The sequence below is a fragment of the Dromiciops gliroides genome, chromosome 5, assembly GCF_019393635.1.
Source record: "Dromiciops gliroides isolate mDroGli1 chromosome 5, mDroGli1.pri, whole genome shotgun sequence".
In the NCBI taxonomy this organism is placed as follows: Eukaryota; Metazoa; Chordata; class Mammalia; order Microbiotheria; family Microbiotheriidae; genus Dromiciops; species Dromiciops gliroides.
The window spans coordinates 19,246,200-19,265,267 of NC_057865.1; the positions used below are offsets into that span (position 1 = coordinate 19,246,200).

Sequence of the window (19,068 nt, forward strand, 5' to 3'; positions counted from 1 at the left end):
TCCAGAGCGGCTCTTCTGAGAACATCCCTAGGATTGCAATCACTGAAAAAAACCACCCTGAATTCTCTAGAAGAATAAGCAGTATGCTAAGAGAAAAGGAGATCATTAAGTAAAATTGCAGTTATGGGAAAGGGCCAGATCCTAGGAGTGAGAGCCAGGATGGGCCTTGGAAATTATCTGGTCCTGTCCCACTCCTGCCTCATTTTATGGAGGAAAGAACAGAAGGTCAGGGGAATCTGGAGATGTGGCTCAATTCAGGAAGGGTTTATGAAGAGCCAACTGAGAACAAAGCACTGGGTTAGGTGAGAAGGTCCCTGATACTCAAAGGGACAAATATTCCGCTGGAAATGAGAGTGGGGTAGGGGATAAAGCATGTGCATATATATATACACATACACACACACACACAAAATACATACATATATGCACACACATACATATATACAATACATACATATATGCACACACATACATATATATAACACATACAAATGTGTACACATATATACAATACATACATATATGCACACACATACATATATACAGTACATACATATATGTACACACACATATAAATATATACACACACAAAGCAATGATGGGGGCAAGGGCTGTAGATCACTAATCACTGGGGATAGAGAGGAAATCTGTGTACAAGGGGGGACTTGAGTTCCCATGAAGGGACCTGTGTGCTCCCAGGGAGGGAGGTAGGGAAAGAGAGAACTCTAGTTATGGAATACAGCCTAAACAAAACTACAGAAGTGGGAGGGGAACAGGAAGCAAGTCATTTGGGGAGGGACATAGACTGGGGAGGGCAGAAGAGAAAAATGGGAAATCTTTCTGGAAATGGAAGCTGGAGCCAGAATCTGAACATCTTTAATGACTTGCCCAAGGTCACCATACTCATGCATACCCTACCACTTAAATTGGGATTACAATGTAATCCCAATGTAATGAGGCCATAGTACATATGGAATATGTATGGGCAGCCCAAGATGTGTATTTGCCTGAAATAGGACAGAAGTAAGTTCCTTGAGGGAAGGGAATATTTCAGGTTGGGTTTTGGACCATGTGTGTATAGTCCATGCTGGGGAATGAATGAATGAATGAATGAATGAATGAATGAATGAATGAATGAATGAATGAATGAATGAATGAAAAAAGGAAGGAAGGAAGGAAGGAAAGAAAGAAAGAGAAAGAAAGAAAGAGAAAGAAAGAAAGAAAGAAAGAAAGAAAGAAAGAAAGAAAGAAAGAAAGAAAGAAAGGAAGGAAGGAAGGAAGGAAGGAAGGAAGAAAGAAAGAAGGAAAGAAAGAAAGAAAGAAAGAAAGAAAGAAAGAAAGAAAGAAAGAAAGAAAGAAAGAAAGAAAGAAAGAAAGAAAGAAAGAAAAAGAAAGAGAAAGAAAGAAAAAGTACTGAAGCACTTACTAGGTCCAAAGCACAGTGTAAGTGCTGGGTATGTATAGGCACAGAAAAGCAAGATGGCCCCAGCTCCCAAGGTGCTCATATACTAATAAGGGGAGACAACACATGCAGGTGTCAGCAGCAATCCGTTGGTGTCTCAGTGGTCCTTGGAGTGCATCAAATCAGATGTTTGTGCATCTTATCTTGTGTCAAACGAAAAAACTCAGTCAGTCTCTGACATTGAACTACTCACTTTGGCCTTGAGAACTTTCTGGTTCTCCAGTAGCCAAGGGAGCAGAGTTGTTGGGGGCATACAGGAAGTTGCCAGCTTGCCCCTTCATGGTGGTTGCTTCACCAGATAATGGTTACAGGCCAAGTTGAAAGCAGAGCTGGCAGTCTGTGGGACTCTGCTATTATTATTTTTTTTTGTGAGGCAATTGGGGTTAAATGACTTGCCCAGGGTCACACAGCTAGTAAGTGTCCAATGTCTGAAGCCAGATTTGAACTCAGGTCCTCCTGAATTCAGGGCCGGTGCTCTATCTACTGTGCCACCTAGCTGCCTCGACTCTGCTATTCTTGAACTTACTTTCCCATGGACGGCATTTGGCTGACAGTTGGTATTGACGGTGGTGGGGATGAAGGACCCCTCCCTCACAAGTATTCCTCCCCTGGATGATGACTTTAGGTCTTAGAATGGAGGTCTGGGGGGCAGCTAGGTGGTGCAGTGAATAAAGCACTGGCCCTGGATTCAGGAGGGCATGAGTTCAAATCCAGCCTCAGACACTTGACACTAGCTAGCTGTGTGACCCTGGGCAAGTCACTTGACCCTCATTGCCCCACCAAAAGAAAAATAGAACGGAGGTCTGGGTTGGGGTGGGGTTGCTGCTATTCCCAGAATTTTTAGACTCAGGGTCCCAGGCTCTCTCTACAATGGTCCAAAGAAAGCTCTTGGATGAGGTAGTGTTTTCCCTGCCTGGTACATGCCACGTTCTGTCTGTCCAGAGTGCTTTGCTGCTTTAACTAGCCGAGCTTGCCTACCCCAATAATGTTTGCTAATTGATAAAGTGCTGTATTAGGAAATAATCAAAATTATGTAATAAGAGTTAACATGTATGAAGTACTTTAATATTTGTAAAGTGTGCAAATGTTATTGCTTGATTCTCATGATTATTATCCCTATTTTATAGATGAGGAAAATTGAGGCACAGAGAGGTTAAGTGATTTACTCAGGGTTACACAGCAAGTAAATGTTGGAAACAGGATCCAAACTCAATCCTTCTGGACTCCACGTCCAGCATTCTATCCATGCTGCAAAGCTTTCACCACCATATTTCTTTGTCAGGTACTTTGGCCCTGTCTTGACTTTCAAAGATTTAGAAGAAAAAAGTGCTAAATAGATCCAGAGATTTGGTTGAGGCAAAGCTTCAGAAAATTCTCTGATTACTGCATTTATATACCTTGGTGTTTTTGTACATAGGATTTCCAAGTCAGAGAAGAATGAAATATTAAATCCCACAGCTTTGTAAAGTCAAGATTCTCCAAAGTTATGCAATCCTCATTTCAACCTCAATCTAAAGGGTTATTTTAGAAGATTTGAAATTTCTTTCATCTGCTATAACTTTTGTCACCTCCTTTATACTTTGGATGCCCCCCCCCCAATCTGGTAAGACTTAATGACTGGGGGCAGCTAGGTGGCGCAGTGGATAGAGCACTGGCCCTGGAGTCAGGAGGACCTGAGTTCAAATCCGGCCTCAGACACTTAACACTTACTAGCTGTGTGACCCTGGGCAAGTCACTTAACCCCAATTGCCTCACTGAAAAAAAAAAAGACTTAATGACTGGTAATGCAGCTTAGTAAATAGAAAACTGGGTCTGATGTTCAAGTCTTGTCTGACATATACTAACTATGTGACCCTGGGCAAGTCACTTAGCAAGGCCCCCCCCAAAACTATAAGACTATAAGTTGTAGGACAGGCACTAATCTCCATTGGTTAAGGAAGCTTTCTCACTTAGAGCTTCCTAAAGAAATCAAAGGTATGGTCTTTAAATTCAATTTTTTAAAATTAAAATTTATTTATATTTTAAGTAACAAGCATTTCTTCCCCCCCCCCCCATCTCTCCCCTTTTTCTTCTGGGGGAAAAAACAAAACAAAAACAAAAAAAATGCATTGTAACAAAGAAGCATGGTCAAGCAAAACAAATTCTCATATTGGCCACATCCAACCATGTGTCTCATTCTGCATCTTGAGTCAGTATCTTCCATATCACCTCTCTGGTAGATCACATTCTTCATCATTTTAGAATCATGGTTGATCACTGCTTTGATCAGAGTTGTTGGGTTTTTCAAAATTGTTTGCCTTCACAATGTTGTTATGGATAAATTGTTCTCCTAGTTCTGCTCACTTCATTTTGCATCTGTTCATTCATATCTTCCCTGACTTCTCTTGTCCCCAAATGAATACAAGTCATAGTATTGTAAAACAAATCACATTTCATAGGAACCAGAGTTTCCAAAGTGTTTTCTTTACAACATTCCAGCAAAGTAAGGCATGCAGATCCTGAGGCTCAACAGAGGTGATGTATCTTGCTGTCCAAAGTCACCTAGATGAGAGGCAGCAGAGCTGAAATTGGAGCTCTAGTCTCCTGACCCCAGTCCAGGCTTCTTTCCACAACTCATTTTTCCTTTAAAGTAAACCGCATAATCCTCATGGCTATACAATGCTTCCCTAAAGTTCATTTTTGGGGGAGGAAAAAATCGTTTGTTTGAAATATATATTTTTAACTGATGAAACAGAATTTTCCTATAAATTAAAAAATTTGGGTGATGATGCAGTGATTTAGACAAATTTCCAGAAATCACAGCTTCTTTTCAGTTTTCTACATTTTTTGTTCTTGAGAGGTAGAGGTCCTAAGTTCCTCTGAGGAGTTCTGGCAGCCATTAGCAAGCTTCCCATCCTTTTCCAAAAATAAAGCGGTTGATCATGTCAAAAGACCGTAGAGGTTGGTCATTGGGTAAGATGTGTCCCCCACCTCGAACAATTACCTTTAAGAGATGGGAAGGAAAAAGAAAGAATTGAAGCACAGAGAAACAAGAGATGCTTCTACACTAATGAGAAGCACTGAATCCCAGAATGGGATTAAGAGAGTATGCAACCATTATTTAATGAGTGCCTACCATTTCCAGCCAACATGCTGGGGTTAGCATCACAAGCTGTACCCAGGCTAAGTAGGAGGAAGGCCATCCTCATTTGGAAGGGGGAGACACCACCCCACCCCATATATGCTGGATCACCAATGGAGAGCTGGAAGTGACCAAATAAATCATCTATTCCAATTCCCTCATTTAGAGATGAGGAAACTAAAGACCAGAGAAATGACTTGTTCAAGGTCACACAGACTATACAGAACTAGGATAAAACTCAGATTGTAAGATTTCATGTTCAGCATTATTTCCACTGCATCTAACTGTATACTTTTGTGGGGACAAAGACAACAGGATTCTGTTTTAAGGCCAGTGCTGAGGAGGTTGCTATGGGTTGGACTGGTGGTAAGGAGGGAGTTAGAGGAATGGGGGAGGCAGCTACCCCAGTGCACTTAAGGACAAGTGCTGTCAGCACCCTCTAAATTTGGAACCCTAGGACAAAGCTCTGGTTGCCTGCCCTAGTTCTGTCTTTGATGATAATTCATGTCTAAGTGGCATGCAGTTAAGTTTTAAGTTTTAAACCATCATCCTTTCATTTCCAATTCTAAGCTTTCATCAGCACATATATGGTCCATTTTTGTCACGGGAAGCTAGAAGCAAATACATCTGACAAGACTTCCTTCATGTTACTCCAAGGGCAATCTTTGATGGCTTCCACCCCACAATATACACATGCATATGTGCACGGCGTATGCGCGTGCACGCGCGCACACACACACACACACACACACACTCCCTCCCTTCCTCCCTTCTCTCTCTCTCTCTGCCTTGAAATGTGGTCTTGGCAGTTATCTGAAGAGAGACTTCTGTACAATTTCAGCTCAAATGAGATTTCACTCAGTCATGAATGTGACAAAACGCAGCTGCCGAGTCCTGAGATGGGCTTGGCAGAAATGTTCAGGAAGAACTAAGAGCCGACTCCACGAGGGGCAGAGGTCGTTCAGCTCCTCTGTGTCACAGTTCCCCCAACACAGCACTGCTGCTGGGGAAGTGTGACGGCTCAGACAGTCATCTTTGAGTGATTCCCTCCCTCGTTTCAGGATCCCAGGCCAGTGAGATGCTCTCCCTGTAAGCTGCCAAGATTGGACAGGACTGTGATGAGTCCAGGAAGGATGAAATGGCATCCCTAGGCATCAGACTCAAAACTTTTCTGGTTTTCAGCCTTTTTCTCAGTTCAGGATGTCTGTGAATCTTTTAGAACTCACTTGGGGTGGGGGGAGAGGAAGTTCTATCTGTGCACCCAAATATATAATTCACCCTAATTTTAATTTCTTGAGATGAGCGTGGGGCCATACAATGTCACACTTGGAAGAGACCTTAGCGATTGGTGCCGTCTTCTCAAAGAAGACTTTCCTCAGTCAGCTAGTTGATCTTGTCACATGACTGGAACCCAGATTTAGATCTGGGAGGGACCTCAGGGGCCGCCCAGGCCAAACCTTGCACTTTACGGTTGAAGAAACTAAGTCCCAGGGAGAGGAGATGCTCAAGCTCAGATAGGAAGCTAGAACACCTAACAGGTCATCTTCCTAGATCCCCCAGCTGCTAGTGCCTTCTCCTCCAAGATGACCTTCTATGCTCTCTGGACATTTTTATGTGTGGGCAATTCAATTTATTCTAATTCATACTACATATTGCCACTGGCTAGACCCAGTTACCCTATTTCATATAATTAGAACTCGAATTCAGATACATGTGGCCACATGAGGAGATCCTCATTAGCACTCATTAGGACCTACCTCTACCTTCATATTTATATATTTTCTCCCCATTACATCGTGAGCTTGAGAGCAGACTGTTGTTTGCCTCTCTTTGTATCCCCAACACTTGGTGGAATGCCTGGCACACAGTAGGTGCCTAATAAATGCTCGCTGACTGACTATATCCCTAGCACTTAGCACAGCACGGCACAAAGGGAGAATTTAACAAATGCTCGTTGACTAAGAACTACTTGCTGAATTACTGATTAAGGGAGTTTCACCTCCTCATTCTGCACATGGACATACTAGTTCTCCCTCCTTGACCACCATCACCTCTACTGTTGATGTTGATGCTGGCAGACACAACCCGGGTTTGAGGGAAGAGGACCCCGGTGTCCATTTCCTCAACTTCATGGCCCATTTCTGAAGGCGAACACACCCCACTTCAACTTTCCAACCAGAGGTGAAGAATTCAGACTATCCTTTGAAGGATTCCTAGTAAACTGATGGCGTCCACCCACAACACATTCCTAGGCCTGATGGAAAGGCTCCAAGCTACCCTGACTCTTACCCAACATTCTCTCTGCTTGTCCTTTAATACATTCTTCACGTCCCCCTTGGTATTATAGCTATTTGGGGGGGGTGCATTCCCCTACCATCAAAAGAGATTATAAACTCCCAGAGGGCAGAGCCCAAGACTTGCTTAACCTTCCTCGGTTCTCCTTGGCCTTAACCTTCACTTAGAGTAGGGAGGGGGCTCTGGGTACTTGAAGGCCATGTCTGGCTTTGGTATCTATCATCAATGGCCTAGCCAAGTGATGTTCACAGAGGCTGGCCCATGGACGATGAATTCCTTTGGGCCCAGTGAGTCAAGAAGACCACCTGGTAAAGGCACCAAGAAGGTTTCAATCTTCATTGCTGGAAGGTGCCTCCACCCACACTAATGAAATAACAGGCCAATCTCTTCTTCAGGGAAAAATAATAAGACAAATCAGGTCCAGCGAGTGGGGGAAGAAAATGAACATTTACAAAGAGCCTACTATATTTCAACAAAGGTTAAATTAATTGATGAGGGTCACACAAATAGTAAGCGTCAAAGACAAGATTTGAACTGAGGTTTCATCACTACGAACCTAGCACTATATGTTCTAAACCATGCTGCCTCTAGAATAATAACATCACTAGCATTTATTTTTGTTGTTGTGTTTTTTTTTCGGGGGGGCAATGAGGGTTAAGTGACTTGCCGAGGGTCACACAGCTAGGAAGTGTCAAGAGTCTGAGGCCAGATTTGAACTCAGGTACTCCTGAATCCAGGGTCAGTGCTTTATCCACTGCGCCACCTAGCTGCCCCCAATCACTAGCATTTATATGGAGCTTTAAGGTGTGCAAAGCACTTTACAAATATTTTCTCCTTTGATCCCCACAACGACCCTGGGAGATAGGTACTATTATTATCCCCATTTTGCAGATGAAAAAACTGAGGCTAAACGTGACTGACAGAATTCTAGCTTCTGTCACAACCCCAGCTGGTAAAGAGTGAGTTTTCCCCTCCTTCCTCTCACTCCTGTTTGGATAACTTAGCAAAGCAGAGCTGAAAGAAGGCAATCCCAAGTGAAAAGTGTTTATGCTAAGAGCCAGCAGAATACCCCTGACCTGCTGCTGCTGCTATGCTATCTACATTCCTCAAAGTAGCATGTGGAGGCAGCAATTGGACAAAATCCTGGAATATAAGCTCCTTGGAGGCATTGCTCTTGTTTTAAATTGTTGCCTTTGTCCAGCACAACGCCTTGCACATAGTAGGTGATTAATAAAGGCTTGTTGAATCAAACTGAAGGAGCTATTCTTTTTCTTATGGCCTTTTTATTTGGACTTAGCCAGACAAACATTCAAATTCCTACTGAGTGCTAGGTGTTATAGTAGGTATTGTAGATGCAAAAAGCAAAAGCCCAAATCACTTATGCTCTTTGAATGGGAATGAACTGGATTTGTATTTATGGCTGGAGGCTATTTAAACCAAAGAGGGTCATTTTCTAGACAGGAAAGCAAAGTAAAATAAAATGAACTTCAAATGTTCCCTTTCAATGTGAATTTAAAAGCTTAATGGACTATATTCTCCCTAGTGTTCCCATTAACTTCAAAGCAGTCACTAACATAAGTAGGAATGTGTAAATTACAGCTTAATGTATCTACACCCACATCCTCATGGGAGTGACTTTGTCACTGAGGGAGAGAAAGGAGGGTGACCATGTGCAAATCTTTTTTTGGGGGGGAGGCAGGCCAATGAGGGTTAAGTGACTTGCCCAGGGTCACATAAGTGTCAAGTATCTGAGGTCAAATTTGAACTCAGGTCCTCCTGAATCCAGGGCCAGTGCTTTATCCACTGTGCCACCTAGTTGCCCCCACCATGTGCAAATCTAAAAACATCTCAACATGTGTGACCTTGGACCAAAGCTCCCTTTCAAAAATGAAGGAGATTGAGTAGATGGTTGCTAAGGTCCCAATGACTCCATGCCTAGACTGAGGCCTCTAATATTTGTAAAACTGGGATAATAATTATAGTATCAAATATCTAGACCCACAGGGAGCTTAGGGGACATATCTAGTCGAAACTTCTCATTTTACAGATTAGGAAACTGAGGCCAGGGAAGTGAATTGACTTCTCCAAGGTCATGTGGGTAGTAAGGCACCAAATGTAGGATTTGAACCCAGGACTTCTGACTCTCAAGCCACTATTATTTTCTCTTTTTTTAAAAAAATTTTTGGTGAGGCAATTGGGGTTAAGTGACTTGCCCAGGGTCACACAGCTAGTAAGTATTAAGTGTCTGAGGTCAGATCTGAACTCAGGCACTCCTGAATCCAGGGCCGGTGCTTTATCCACTGTGCCACCTAGCTGCCCCTCAAGCCACTATTATTTCAGAAAGTTCTAGAGTTCAAATTCAAACTCAAATACTTACTAGCAAGTCCCTTACCTGTGTTTATGTCTGTAAAAATGAGCCGGAGAAGGAAATGGCAAATCCCTGCAGTAGATTGCCAAGAAAACCCCAGATGGGGTCATAAAGAGTCGGACATGACTGAGAACAACTGAACAACAAGAAAGTCTAGCACTCTCTCTCTGCTATGCCTTCTCTAATGTGGCTTAGATCTTCCCCTTGGAAAGGACCAACTCCATTATCCTCCAGAAGAGGAAGCAGCTGTTCCTTCTCCCTGGGTTGTCTACACACACACACACACACACACACACACACACACACACACACACACTAAGCAATACTGTTTGTGGTGTGGGGAGAGGAGCAGGGGTCCCAAGAACAATGATCTCTCAGAAAGAGATAAGATCTTGAGAAGTCCCTTGGGGAGAGGAGTGGTGGGCAGTGGTCCTTCCTGTTCCTATCTGGCAAGGGCTCTCCCACCTCTGACACCAGGTGAGGTCTGGCCCCCAACCAAGCCTGCTTCACCCTTTGGGGGTTAGGACAGGAATCCCAACCCCCACCAGATCCCCAGAAGAATTCCTCCTGCTCTTCCTCCTTCTTCTTCCATCAGCTAGTGATCAAGCACTTATTGTGTGCCAGGCACGGGTTCAACCCTGGAGATACAAAGGAAGTAGAAGAGCAGCACCTGCCCTCAAGAGCCTCCCATTCTAACTAGGGAGACAATGTATCAGTAACTACTTATATGCACAACAGGCACAGTATAAATGCAGTTATCTGAGTGAGAAGCACCAGGAAAGGCCTGCTGTGGAAGGTGGGATCTGAGGTGGGTCTTGGAGAAAGCCAAGAAGTGGAGGTGAGGGGGAAGGGCATCACAGGCATGGGGGGCAGCCAGTGCAAAGGCAGGGAGGCTGGAGATGTCCTGTGTGACAACTCTGGCTAAACCAGAGGAAGACATAAGGAGGCTGCAAAGGGAGGAACTGACTCGGCTGCGAAGGGCTTTAAATGGGTAAAAGATTCTCTATTTGATCCTTGCAGAGGCAGCCTTGGCCTTCCAGGGTGCAACCCACCAGGGGCTGGGCAATTAACTGCTAACAAGCCCTCAGCCTCGATCCCAGCCTCTACATTCAGATGGAAAACAGCCGCTCCTTGTGGTGCCCGGAGAGGCCTCAGAGGCCCCAGGCTCTGTCCCCAGGAACAATGGGACCAGTGAGGAGCTGGTGTCTCTGCTTACCTTCTCTGTGACCCCAGCTTCCTGTCTGCCTGGCCTCCAGACAGTTGGACCTTTCCAGCCCTCCCCGGGGCATGCTGGGCAATCCCCACTCGTGCCTCTTTCCCAAGGCCCGAGATGAGGCCGTGGGGCCCTGGGAGTTCCAGGACCATTCTGGAAGCACTAGATGGAGTCCAGCATGGCCTCGGTTTCCCAAGTGAGCCAGGAAGAGGAAGGGATTCCAGGGTCCCCCCTCCTCAGGGTCTTTAATCTACTTAGAATCATAGGATTCCTTCAGGCCACACATAGAGGGGCAAGAAGATGTCTTCCATGAAAGACATCTAGTCCAACCCCATCCTTTTACAGGTGGATAGATGGACAGACAGACAGTCAGATGGACAGTCATATAGACAGACAGACAGAGACAGACAGTCGGACAAACAGATACACAGAGAAGACATTTATTAATTACTTACTAGATAAGTGCCCAGGGATACAAATATAAGCAAGAAAGACAGCCTCCTGTCCTCAAATAGCTTCTATTCTAATGGGGGAAATGATGGGGAAACTAAAGCCCAGGGACGCGACTTGCCCAAGGTCAGGTCCTAGGGCAGCAGAGATAGGATTCGAATCCAAGAGCTGTGACTCTAAAGTCAGTAAAATATATTTTCTCTCATTTAAGCATTGGAACCAGGGAGGGGACAGAGTACTTGACTGGGAGTTAAGGGACTTGGGTTCTCTCCTGGCTTGGTCACATAACCTGAGTCAACGTCATTCATTTTTTCTGGAGCTCAGTTTCTTCATTTGTTAAACAGCACGTTTAAGCTAACAGATCTCTGAGGTCCTTTGCTTTTCTTTGGGAGGTGGGGCGGGGAATGCTATGGATCCAATAATAATAATAACAATAACAACAACAACAACAAATTGCATTTTATAACACTTTAAGGTCTAAAAAGCTCCTTACAAATATCATCTCATTCAGTCCTCATAACCCTGGGATATAAATAGGGTGCTATTATTATCCCCATGTATAGATGAGTAAATGGAGGCAGATGAAGTGACTTTTCCAGGGCCACACAGCTAGAAAATGTCTGAGGGGCTGGACTTGCAATCAGGTCTTATTCCTGGCTCTAAGACCACTGGCCAGCTGCCTCTTCAGAAATGACCTGCACTTTGGAGCCGGCTCCAGGCCAGGCAAGGTTCCCTGGGCTCATCCTGACTCTAAGCCCATACTCTCCTGGGTTCCCATGACTCCAAGAAATCACCTAGGATTCAGGGCCTGCCAGATGGAAGAATGATGACTGGGATGATGTTGATTGGTTTGGTGCCAGCCTGCACGAAAATACCAGTCTCCCACCAGATGATCAAGTAAAGCTGAAATCTGCGTCCTCACCCAAGATAAGCCGACCACATAACCAGGGCCAACTTCCAGATAAAGGAAATTTCAGTTAGCCCCAGCCCTTCCCCATCTTTCTCTTTTCTCTCCTTTCCCTCCCATTTCCCTCCCCCTTTCTTCCCTCCTCCCTTCCCCCCTTCGTTTCTTTTTCCCCTCCTCCTTTCCCTCTCCTCGCTCTTCCCCAACTTCCTCCTCCTCCTTTTTTTCTCCTTTCTCTCCTTCCTTCTCTTCTATCTCTTCTCTCTCCCTCCTCCCTCTTCCTTTCTATCTCTGCCTCTGTCTGTCTCTCTGTTTCTCCTTTGTTTTACATTTCTACAAGCAGCTTGGCTCATTTTGGCTGATTCCCAATTTAAAACAACAAACCTAAGTCTTTCACTCTCCCCTAGCCGCCCCCCCCCACCTCCTCCCATACATCTTGTTTTCTCCAAATACCATTGACTTCTTCCAAAAGGCGCTCAATTTGTGGGCAAGGTTTTAAATTCTAGGTTTCCTAATAAGTATTTATCCACTTTCCACTTAATAAAATGACTGTCTGCAAAATTCGAATAGATTATTAAAAACCACTCACAGAGGATGGTTCAGCGACTCGGAAGAAAACCCTCCCTCCCTCCCTCCCAGCTCAGCTGCCTGTTAGACCTCAGTAAATGGACGTGCAAGCCAATTTATATTGGAAATAATGAAATAAATTAGCTCCCTGATGATTAAGTAAGTGCCTATTTGGGGAGCTTAATTTAGAAGCATTCTTCTTATGTTAATCAGCTTTTTAGAATAAGACAAAATGGCATGAGAATTCTTTTCCAACTCTTGGCAAATAATCAGAGTTGAGTTGGAAGTCGCTATGGTTTACGATTTCCCTCGTCTTCAGGAACTAACTAGTGTTTTTTAAAGAGAGAGGAAAAAGAAACAACAGCCCAGAAACTCCCCAAGTCATTGTTCCTTCAAAAAGGGTTATAAATATTTCAGAGTTTGAAATCCTTTAATCTGACCTAATCTAAGGGGAGATTGGGCTCCATTCTGTTTCCCCTTCTAGTATCTCAGAACAGAGAAACCTAATTCTGAAGCTGGAAGGGGCTTGGATGGCATCTGGGCCAACAGCCTCATTTACAAATAAGGAAACTGAGGCTCAGAGCTATGTGGTGACTTGCGCCAGGTCACAGAAGCCTAAGAGTTAGAGAGATCACCTCACATCTGGACTATTGCAGTCAGTTTTTTAGTTGGTTTCAGTGCCCCCTGTTCCCCGACACCCCCCCCCCCACTATAGTCCAACCTCTACTTAGCTGTCCAATTGATTTTCCAAAAGGCAGAGCTGACCATGCACTCCCCTGTTCAATCACTTCCAGGACCAAATGTAAAATCCTGATTGACTTTTAAAGCCCTTCATAACCTGGCTCCTTCCTCCCTTCCCAGTCTTCTTATTCTTTTTTTTTTCTTTTTTTTTTGGTGGGGCAATTGGAGTTAAGTGACTTGCCGAGGGTCACAGAGCTAGTAAGTGTCAAGTATCTGAGGTTGGATTTGAACTCAGGTCCTCCTGAATCCACAGCCGGTGCTCTTTCCACTGCACCCCCTAGCTCCCCCTCCCAGTCTTCTTAGACCTCAATCCTGAACACATCTGTAATCCAGGGACACAAGCCCCATTGCTGCTCCTTGCACATGATACTCCCCATCTCCCTACTCTAGGCATTTGCACCGACTGTCTCCCATGCTTGGAATGGTTTCCTTCCTCATTTCTACCCCCTAGTCTTCCTGTCTTCCATCAAGTTTCAGCTAAAGTCTCATCTTCTGCAGGATGCCTGCCCCAGCTCTTTAACCTTAGTGCCCGCCCTCTGAGGCTATCTCCAACTTAGCCTACATCTATCTTAGGGGCAGCTAGGTGGCCCAATGGGTAGAGCACTGGCTGTGGATTCAGGAGGACCTGAGTTCAAATCCAACCTCAGATACTTGACACTTACTAGCTGTGTAACTCTGGGCAAGTCACTTAACCCCAAATGCCTTCAACATCCAGGGCTATCTCTAATCATCCTGATATCTATCTTACCCCTGGACCCAGATGGCTCTGGAGGAGAGAGAGGTTGGTGACCTTGCACAGCCCTCCCTCATTTAAATCCAGTTCACTGCAAGTCATGACATGACTCAAGGTCAAACAACAAGAGCCTATGTCTTATTTGTTCATCTATGTTTGCATGTTGTCTTCCCCATTAGACTGAGCTCCTAGAGAGTGAGTGGTGCTTAGCACAGTGTGTGGCACATAGTAGGTGCTTAAGAAATGTTTATTGACTAGCCTGGATCCAAGTGCCCCTGCTTCATAGACATCCCTGTTGTCACTGGACCCTGCTGTCGCCTTCATTGTTGTACATGCCATTGGAAAGAAGCTCAGATCGGCTGAATGGGCAACTGCAGAAAAACCAGACCTTCAAGAGAAATGTTTCTTGTCCCATGTTCTCTTGGCATACTCTTGCTGAGAGGCAGCAGGCAGAGGGCCAGCCATGGGGGCAGGTGGGATGCCCTGGCCTCTGGCACAGAATAGCTGTGTGAACTGGGCAAGCTGTGGAACCTCTCAAGGCCTGAGCAACTCTCCAAGACTCTAAGTACCAGATGAGTTGCTGATCTGCATGGGTGGCCTATGGAAGCACACTGAGAGTTCCCCACACGGATGAAATGATTGACCCCTCCCCCTGGAAAGATGTTTCGCCCTTGACAATTGGTGAGCAGCCAGTCCTGCAGCAACAGTCAAACAAGCAAGCAAACAAACAAACAAACAGGCTTTTGTGGAGGAAATTGGGTGAGAAGTAATGGCAGAGAAAAACAAGAACACACAGAAACTCTTGGGAGGCAGCATCGCTGAGAGGTAACTGAAGGGAGCCTTGGACCAGAGATGCTTAATGGATATTTGTAGAAAGGAAAGTGAGGGGCAAAGACCTGGATTTGAACCCCAGCTCTCCGACTGGGTATGTGGATTGTTTGGGGGCCCTTACCGTTTCTGGGCCTCAGTTTCCTTATCTGCAAAACATGGGGGATGACCTGAAAAACCCCTCCCAGCTCTCAATCTAGGAGCCTATGGACTGAATTGGAGCCGTGGGTGGTACCTTTACAGAATCATAGAATCTGAAGTTTAGAAGACACAAGTGATCGTCCCATGTAAAACCAAGACCTTGGGATCAGTTTCCTAAGTCACGTAGAAAGAGCCTGGACAAAAGGTACCTCTTTGCAGAGCCTACAGTGCAGAGCACTTATAAAAAAATAACTAACAGTTATCTGTTTATCAAAGTTTTGATAAATGGATAATAATTATTTATTATTATTTTACAACAATTATATTACACTTTCTACATCTTATATGTACATTGCCATTTGCATATTGTCTATTCCATCATATGACTGTGAGCTTCTTGAAGGTAGGGAGTGTTTTTGCCTATCTTTGCATTCATAGTACTTTAGCACAGTACTTGGCACACAGTAAGTGCTTAATAAATGCATGTTGACTGGTTAACTGACTTTCTTCTGTGCTCTTAGTTGATATAATTTCAAATTAAAAAGGGGCAGTGATGGAGCACTTGGTGGCTTTTTCCCTAGGGCTCAAGGAAACTAGGCCAGGGAAGACTGTGCTGTAGACCAGATGTGGGAAGCAACAGCTGCACAAATGGGTGAATAATAACCAGTAAGTGCCAGCATGCAAAGGCCCAGAAGAACTGAGAGGCAGAAGAGTGCCAAGTCTATTCTCTGCTGTAGATTTCTGGCACTAACGCAGAGCAGGATGTAGAGATTTACCCTTTGCTTGTTGTTCCAAGGCAGGCTTGTGTGTGGGTGAAAATAGAGTTGGAACGGATCCGCCTCTCTAGCCCTCAGATCTAGGCAAGGCCTGAGGACAATGGAATCAAAGTGTCTTAACAGGAGAATTCATGTTGGTCAAGTTGGACTGAGGAGTTGAAGTCAATTCTAACCTCATACTAACCTGGGTGGGCTGGTGAAAATATAGGAAATCTTAAATCAGTCAATCAACAAGCATTTATGAAGTGCCTACTACATGCTGAAAGCCACAGATTTGGAAACCCCTTATCACCAGTGCTAAGCATTGTCTCTGCTTTAAAATAAATAAATAAATAAATAAATTTCGTTTGTCCTGCTTAGAGATGAATCAAATAGCAAAAAATGTACTAAGCACCTACTAGGTACAAGGTTTTTGTAAGGCACTAGAAATACAAAGACAAAGACAAAATATTTCTAGCCCTCAAGAATAGAAAGGTCTGTGGATGTATAAAAGGGAAGGGAGCACAAAAGAGTGTTTGGAGAAAAAAGGGGAAAGTGATGTAGAAGCAAGAAGAGGAGTGGACATCCGGATATCTAGAACCCTCTGGGTGGTGGCTGGAAGGAACCAGAGTCTAAACTTCAAAAAAATAATAAACATTAGGAAAACATTTACATGTGCATTTGGGACAAAGGATGACTAGAAAAGAGCCAACTAGTTTGGTGGGATGTGTTTTTGTTGTAAATTTTGTTTTTCACTTTTTACATCCGCAGATCGAAATCCAACTGTCTTTCCTCTCCTCTCCTCCCATATGTACAAGAAGCCTGATATTGAATAAAACCCAACAATATACTTAATACTTGACTTAATCTGAGAAGCCATGTTTCAGGTAGCATTTTATCATCACGTCTGCCATGTTGTTGTTTTTTAAAGGGTAATCATTCCAATCAGCCACTTTTCTTTCCTGTTCTTGTGTCGTAATTTAAGGACATGTGAAACTCCTCCCCACCCCCAACCTCTCCCTGGGAATGTTTCTGAGTCATAAGCAAGTTGTAAACTGGATACCAAGGAGCTACCTTTAAACTTGTTCAATAAATAATACTTAGCACATGTTATCACCTAAGCTTTTAAAGAAATTCTGGATTAGCTAGAGAGATAGGGAAGGAGGCAGCATGTTCCACTGCAAACAGTGATGAACTTGGAGTCATGAGACCTGAGTTCGAATTTCTATTCTGCTACTTCCTGGGCTATTGTCAGACCTTCTTGACTTTTTCTTGACACTGGTCTTTGATGACTCTGGAGTAAAGAGTGAGGTCGATGATTTTCAAGCTCTGGCTCACTTAAATCCAATTCACTCAGCAGTCAAGACATCACCCATGATGTCCTCCCTGAGAATGAAGAACTAACTAGGGCTGTGTCCATAATGAGAAGGGGGGTGGAAAAGAGGAGGAATCCAACCATTTGTAAGACAACTACACACCAAGATCACAGTATCTGATAAAGTACTCAACTCTTTAGGTGGAGGCAGCTAGGTGTGCAATGAATAAAGGACTGGGCTTGAAGTCAGAAAGAACTGAGTTCAAATTTGACCTTAGGTACTTTCTAGTTGTGTGACCCTCACTCAAGTCACCCAAACTTGGTTTGCCTCAGTTTCCTCAATTGTAAAATAGGGATAATAATGGCACCTCGATCCAAGGGTTGTTGTGAGAAGCAAATGAGATATTTGTAAAGTGCTTAGCATAGTACTTGGCACACAGTAGGTGCTTAACTCTTGTTCCCTTTGGAGGAAAAATCAGGATGGAATAATAACAGCTACAGCACAGTAAGTTTTACGAAGCACTATATATTATCTCATTTGATCTTTACAACTCTTTGAGTACATTAAAGAAGCACAGATTTCGACATAGAAGGGATCTGAGAGACCTCCTAGTCCAGTCTGTTCATTTTACAGGTGAAGACACTGAGGCCTGGAGAGATTATGTGATTTGTTTGAGAGCATCTAAGATGCAAGCAACAGCACAGGAATTCGAACCCAGGCCCTTGATCTCCCTGTCCAGCATCCCACCGGCTGTACAAGGCTCTTTGTAGTCAACATGGGCATCGTTGGTGGTCTTGAGGCAGAGGTGGAATGACCACTTTCTTGGGAAGCTTATGCAGGGAATTCTTTCTTCTGTCACAGGTGGATCTAAATGACTGCTGAGTTCCCCGTGCTGCTGCGATATGATACCCTGTGATACCTGATGCTCTAGGAGGACAAAGGCTGCTTTGTGAGCCAGTAATGTGCATACCACCACTGGGGATTGGGATGTGGGGAGTGAGGGTGAAGATTCTAAAAGAGGATTTCAGACAGCCGAGGCTCTACCCTTCCCTATTTGGGGGCAAAACTCTTACTAAATAGACTGCCTGATGTTGGTGACTGGGTTGTAATGGTTCATTCAAACTGCTGGCAAACCACAGGAAAGCCAGAGGGCTGGACTCTGAGGGCATCTTAGACATCTAAATGAAAGCTCATTGCCTGTTACCTTGCGGATAAAATAGAAGCTTCTCTGTCTGCATTTAAGACCCTCCACAATCTTCCCCCAACCTTCCTTCCCAGCTTATTTCTTGTCAGCCTCCTTTTCAGCCAGACTCGATTCCCAACTTTACCCTAAGTTCATCACTCTTTCTGTCTCTGTGCCTTTGGACTGCCCTAACCCCAGGGTTCGACCTCCAGAGAACCTGGAATGCAAGTCAACCTCATCTCCAAGTGCTTCCAGGATTGCCTTTCTTCAAGGATGCCACTTCTTTTCTTTACCCTCCCAGAGGTACTAGGGCTCTCCCCTCCTCAATGACGTGTTGAATTAACAACTGTGCATGTGCTGTATCCTTGCTCACTCTTACAAAGTAAGCTTCTTTCTTGGTTTGAAGGGGAAGCACAGAGACAACTCCTTATTAATTATTTTCTATTTGGGTCTTTTGAGGTTGCCATGGTTAGCCCCATTAGAATGTAAGCACTTTGAGGGCAAGGTCTGTTTCATTTTTGCTTTTGTTTCTGTCCCATCAGTGCCTAGCATAATGTCTGGCATGTTGTGGGCACTTGAAAAATCATTGCTTACTTTAACTGGATAGATACAAATTGAGTAGTGGATACCAACCATTGACTGGTTGAGGCTGCCTCTACTTGTCAAGGAGAGGAAGGAAGCCTTGTTTCCCATGTGATCTCAAGCAAGTCAACAGCTCCAGCTGTAAACCTGTAGATATTTACATCATATTATCAGGATGATCAGAAAGGGCTTTGATGATATTCTCATTAGTGACCCAATGACCAGGACAGGTTTGCCAAAGGGTGTAGACTTCTCCTCCTTCAGACTGTCTTCAACAAAGCAACGGGACGATTTGATTGATTTTCTTTCAAAGCACAGTTTTGGTGCCATCTCTTACAGGAAGCCCTTCCTAATTCCCCTAATCCTTCCTCACCTTGAAATTACTTTGTATTTTCTAATGAGTGTACCT

The 19,068-nt window shown here is 44.2% G+C and overlaps 1 protein-coding gene across 2 annotated transcripts in view; it reads right to left on the bottom strand.

Annotated features, from left to right (window-relative positions):
* Positions 1-3,525: 3,525 nt before the first annotated feature.
* Positions 3,526-19,068, bottom strand: part of CPVL (carboxypeptidase vitellogenic like) — a 117,842-nt gene continuing 102,299 nt past the window's right edge. For both annotated transcript variants that reach the window (XM_043968887.1, XM_043968886.1), the window contains exon 13: positions 3,526-4,445. In XM_043968887.1, the coding sequence (XP_043824822.1) occupies positions 4,341-4,445 (105 nt within the window). In that variant the 3' untranslated portion in view covers positions 3,526-4,340. The remainder of the gene's footprint in view (positions 4,446-19,068) is intronic.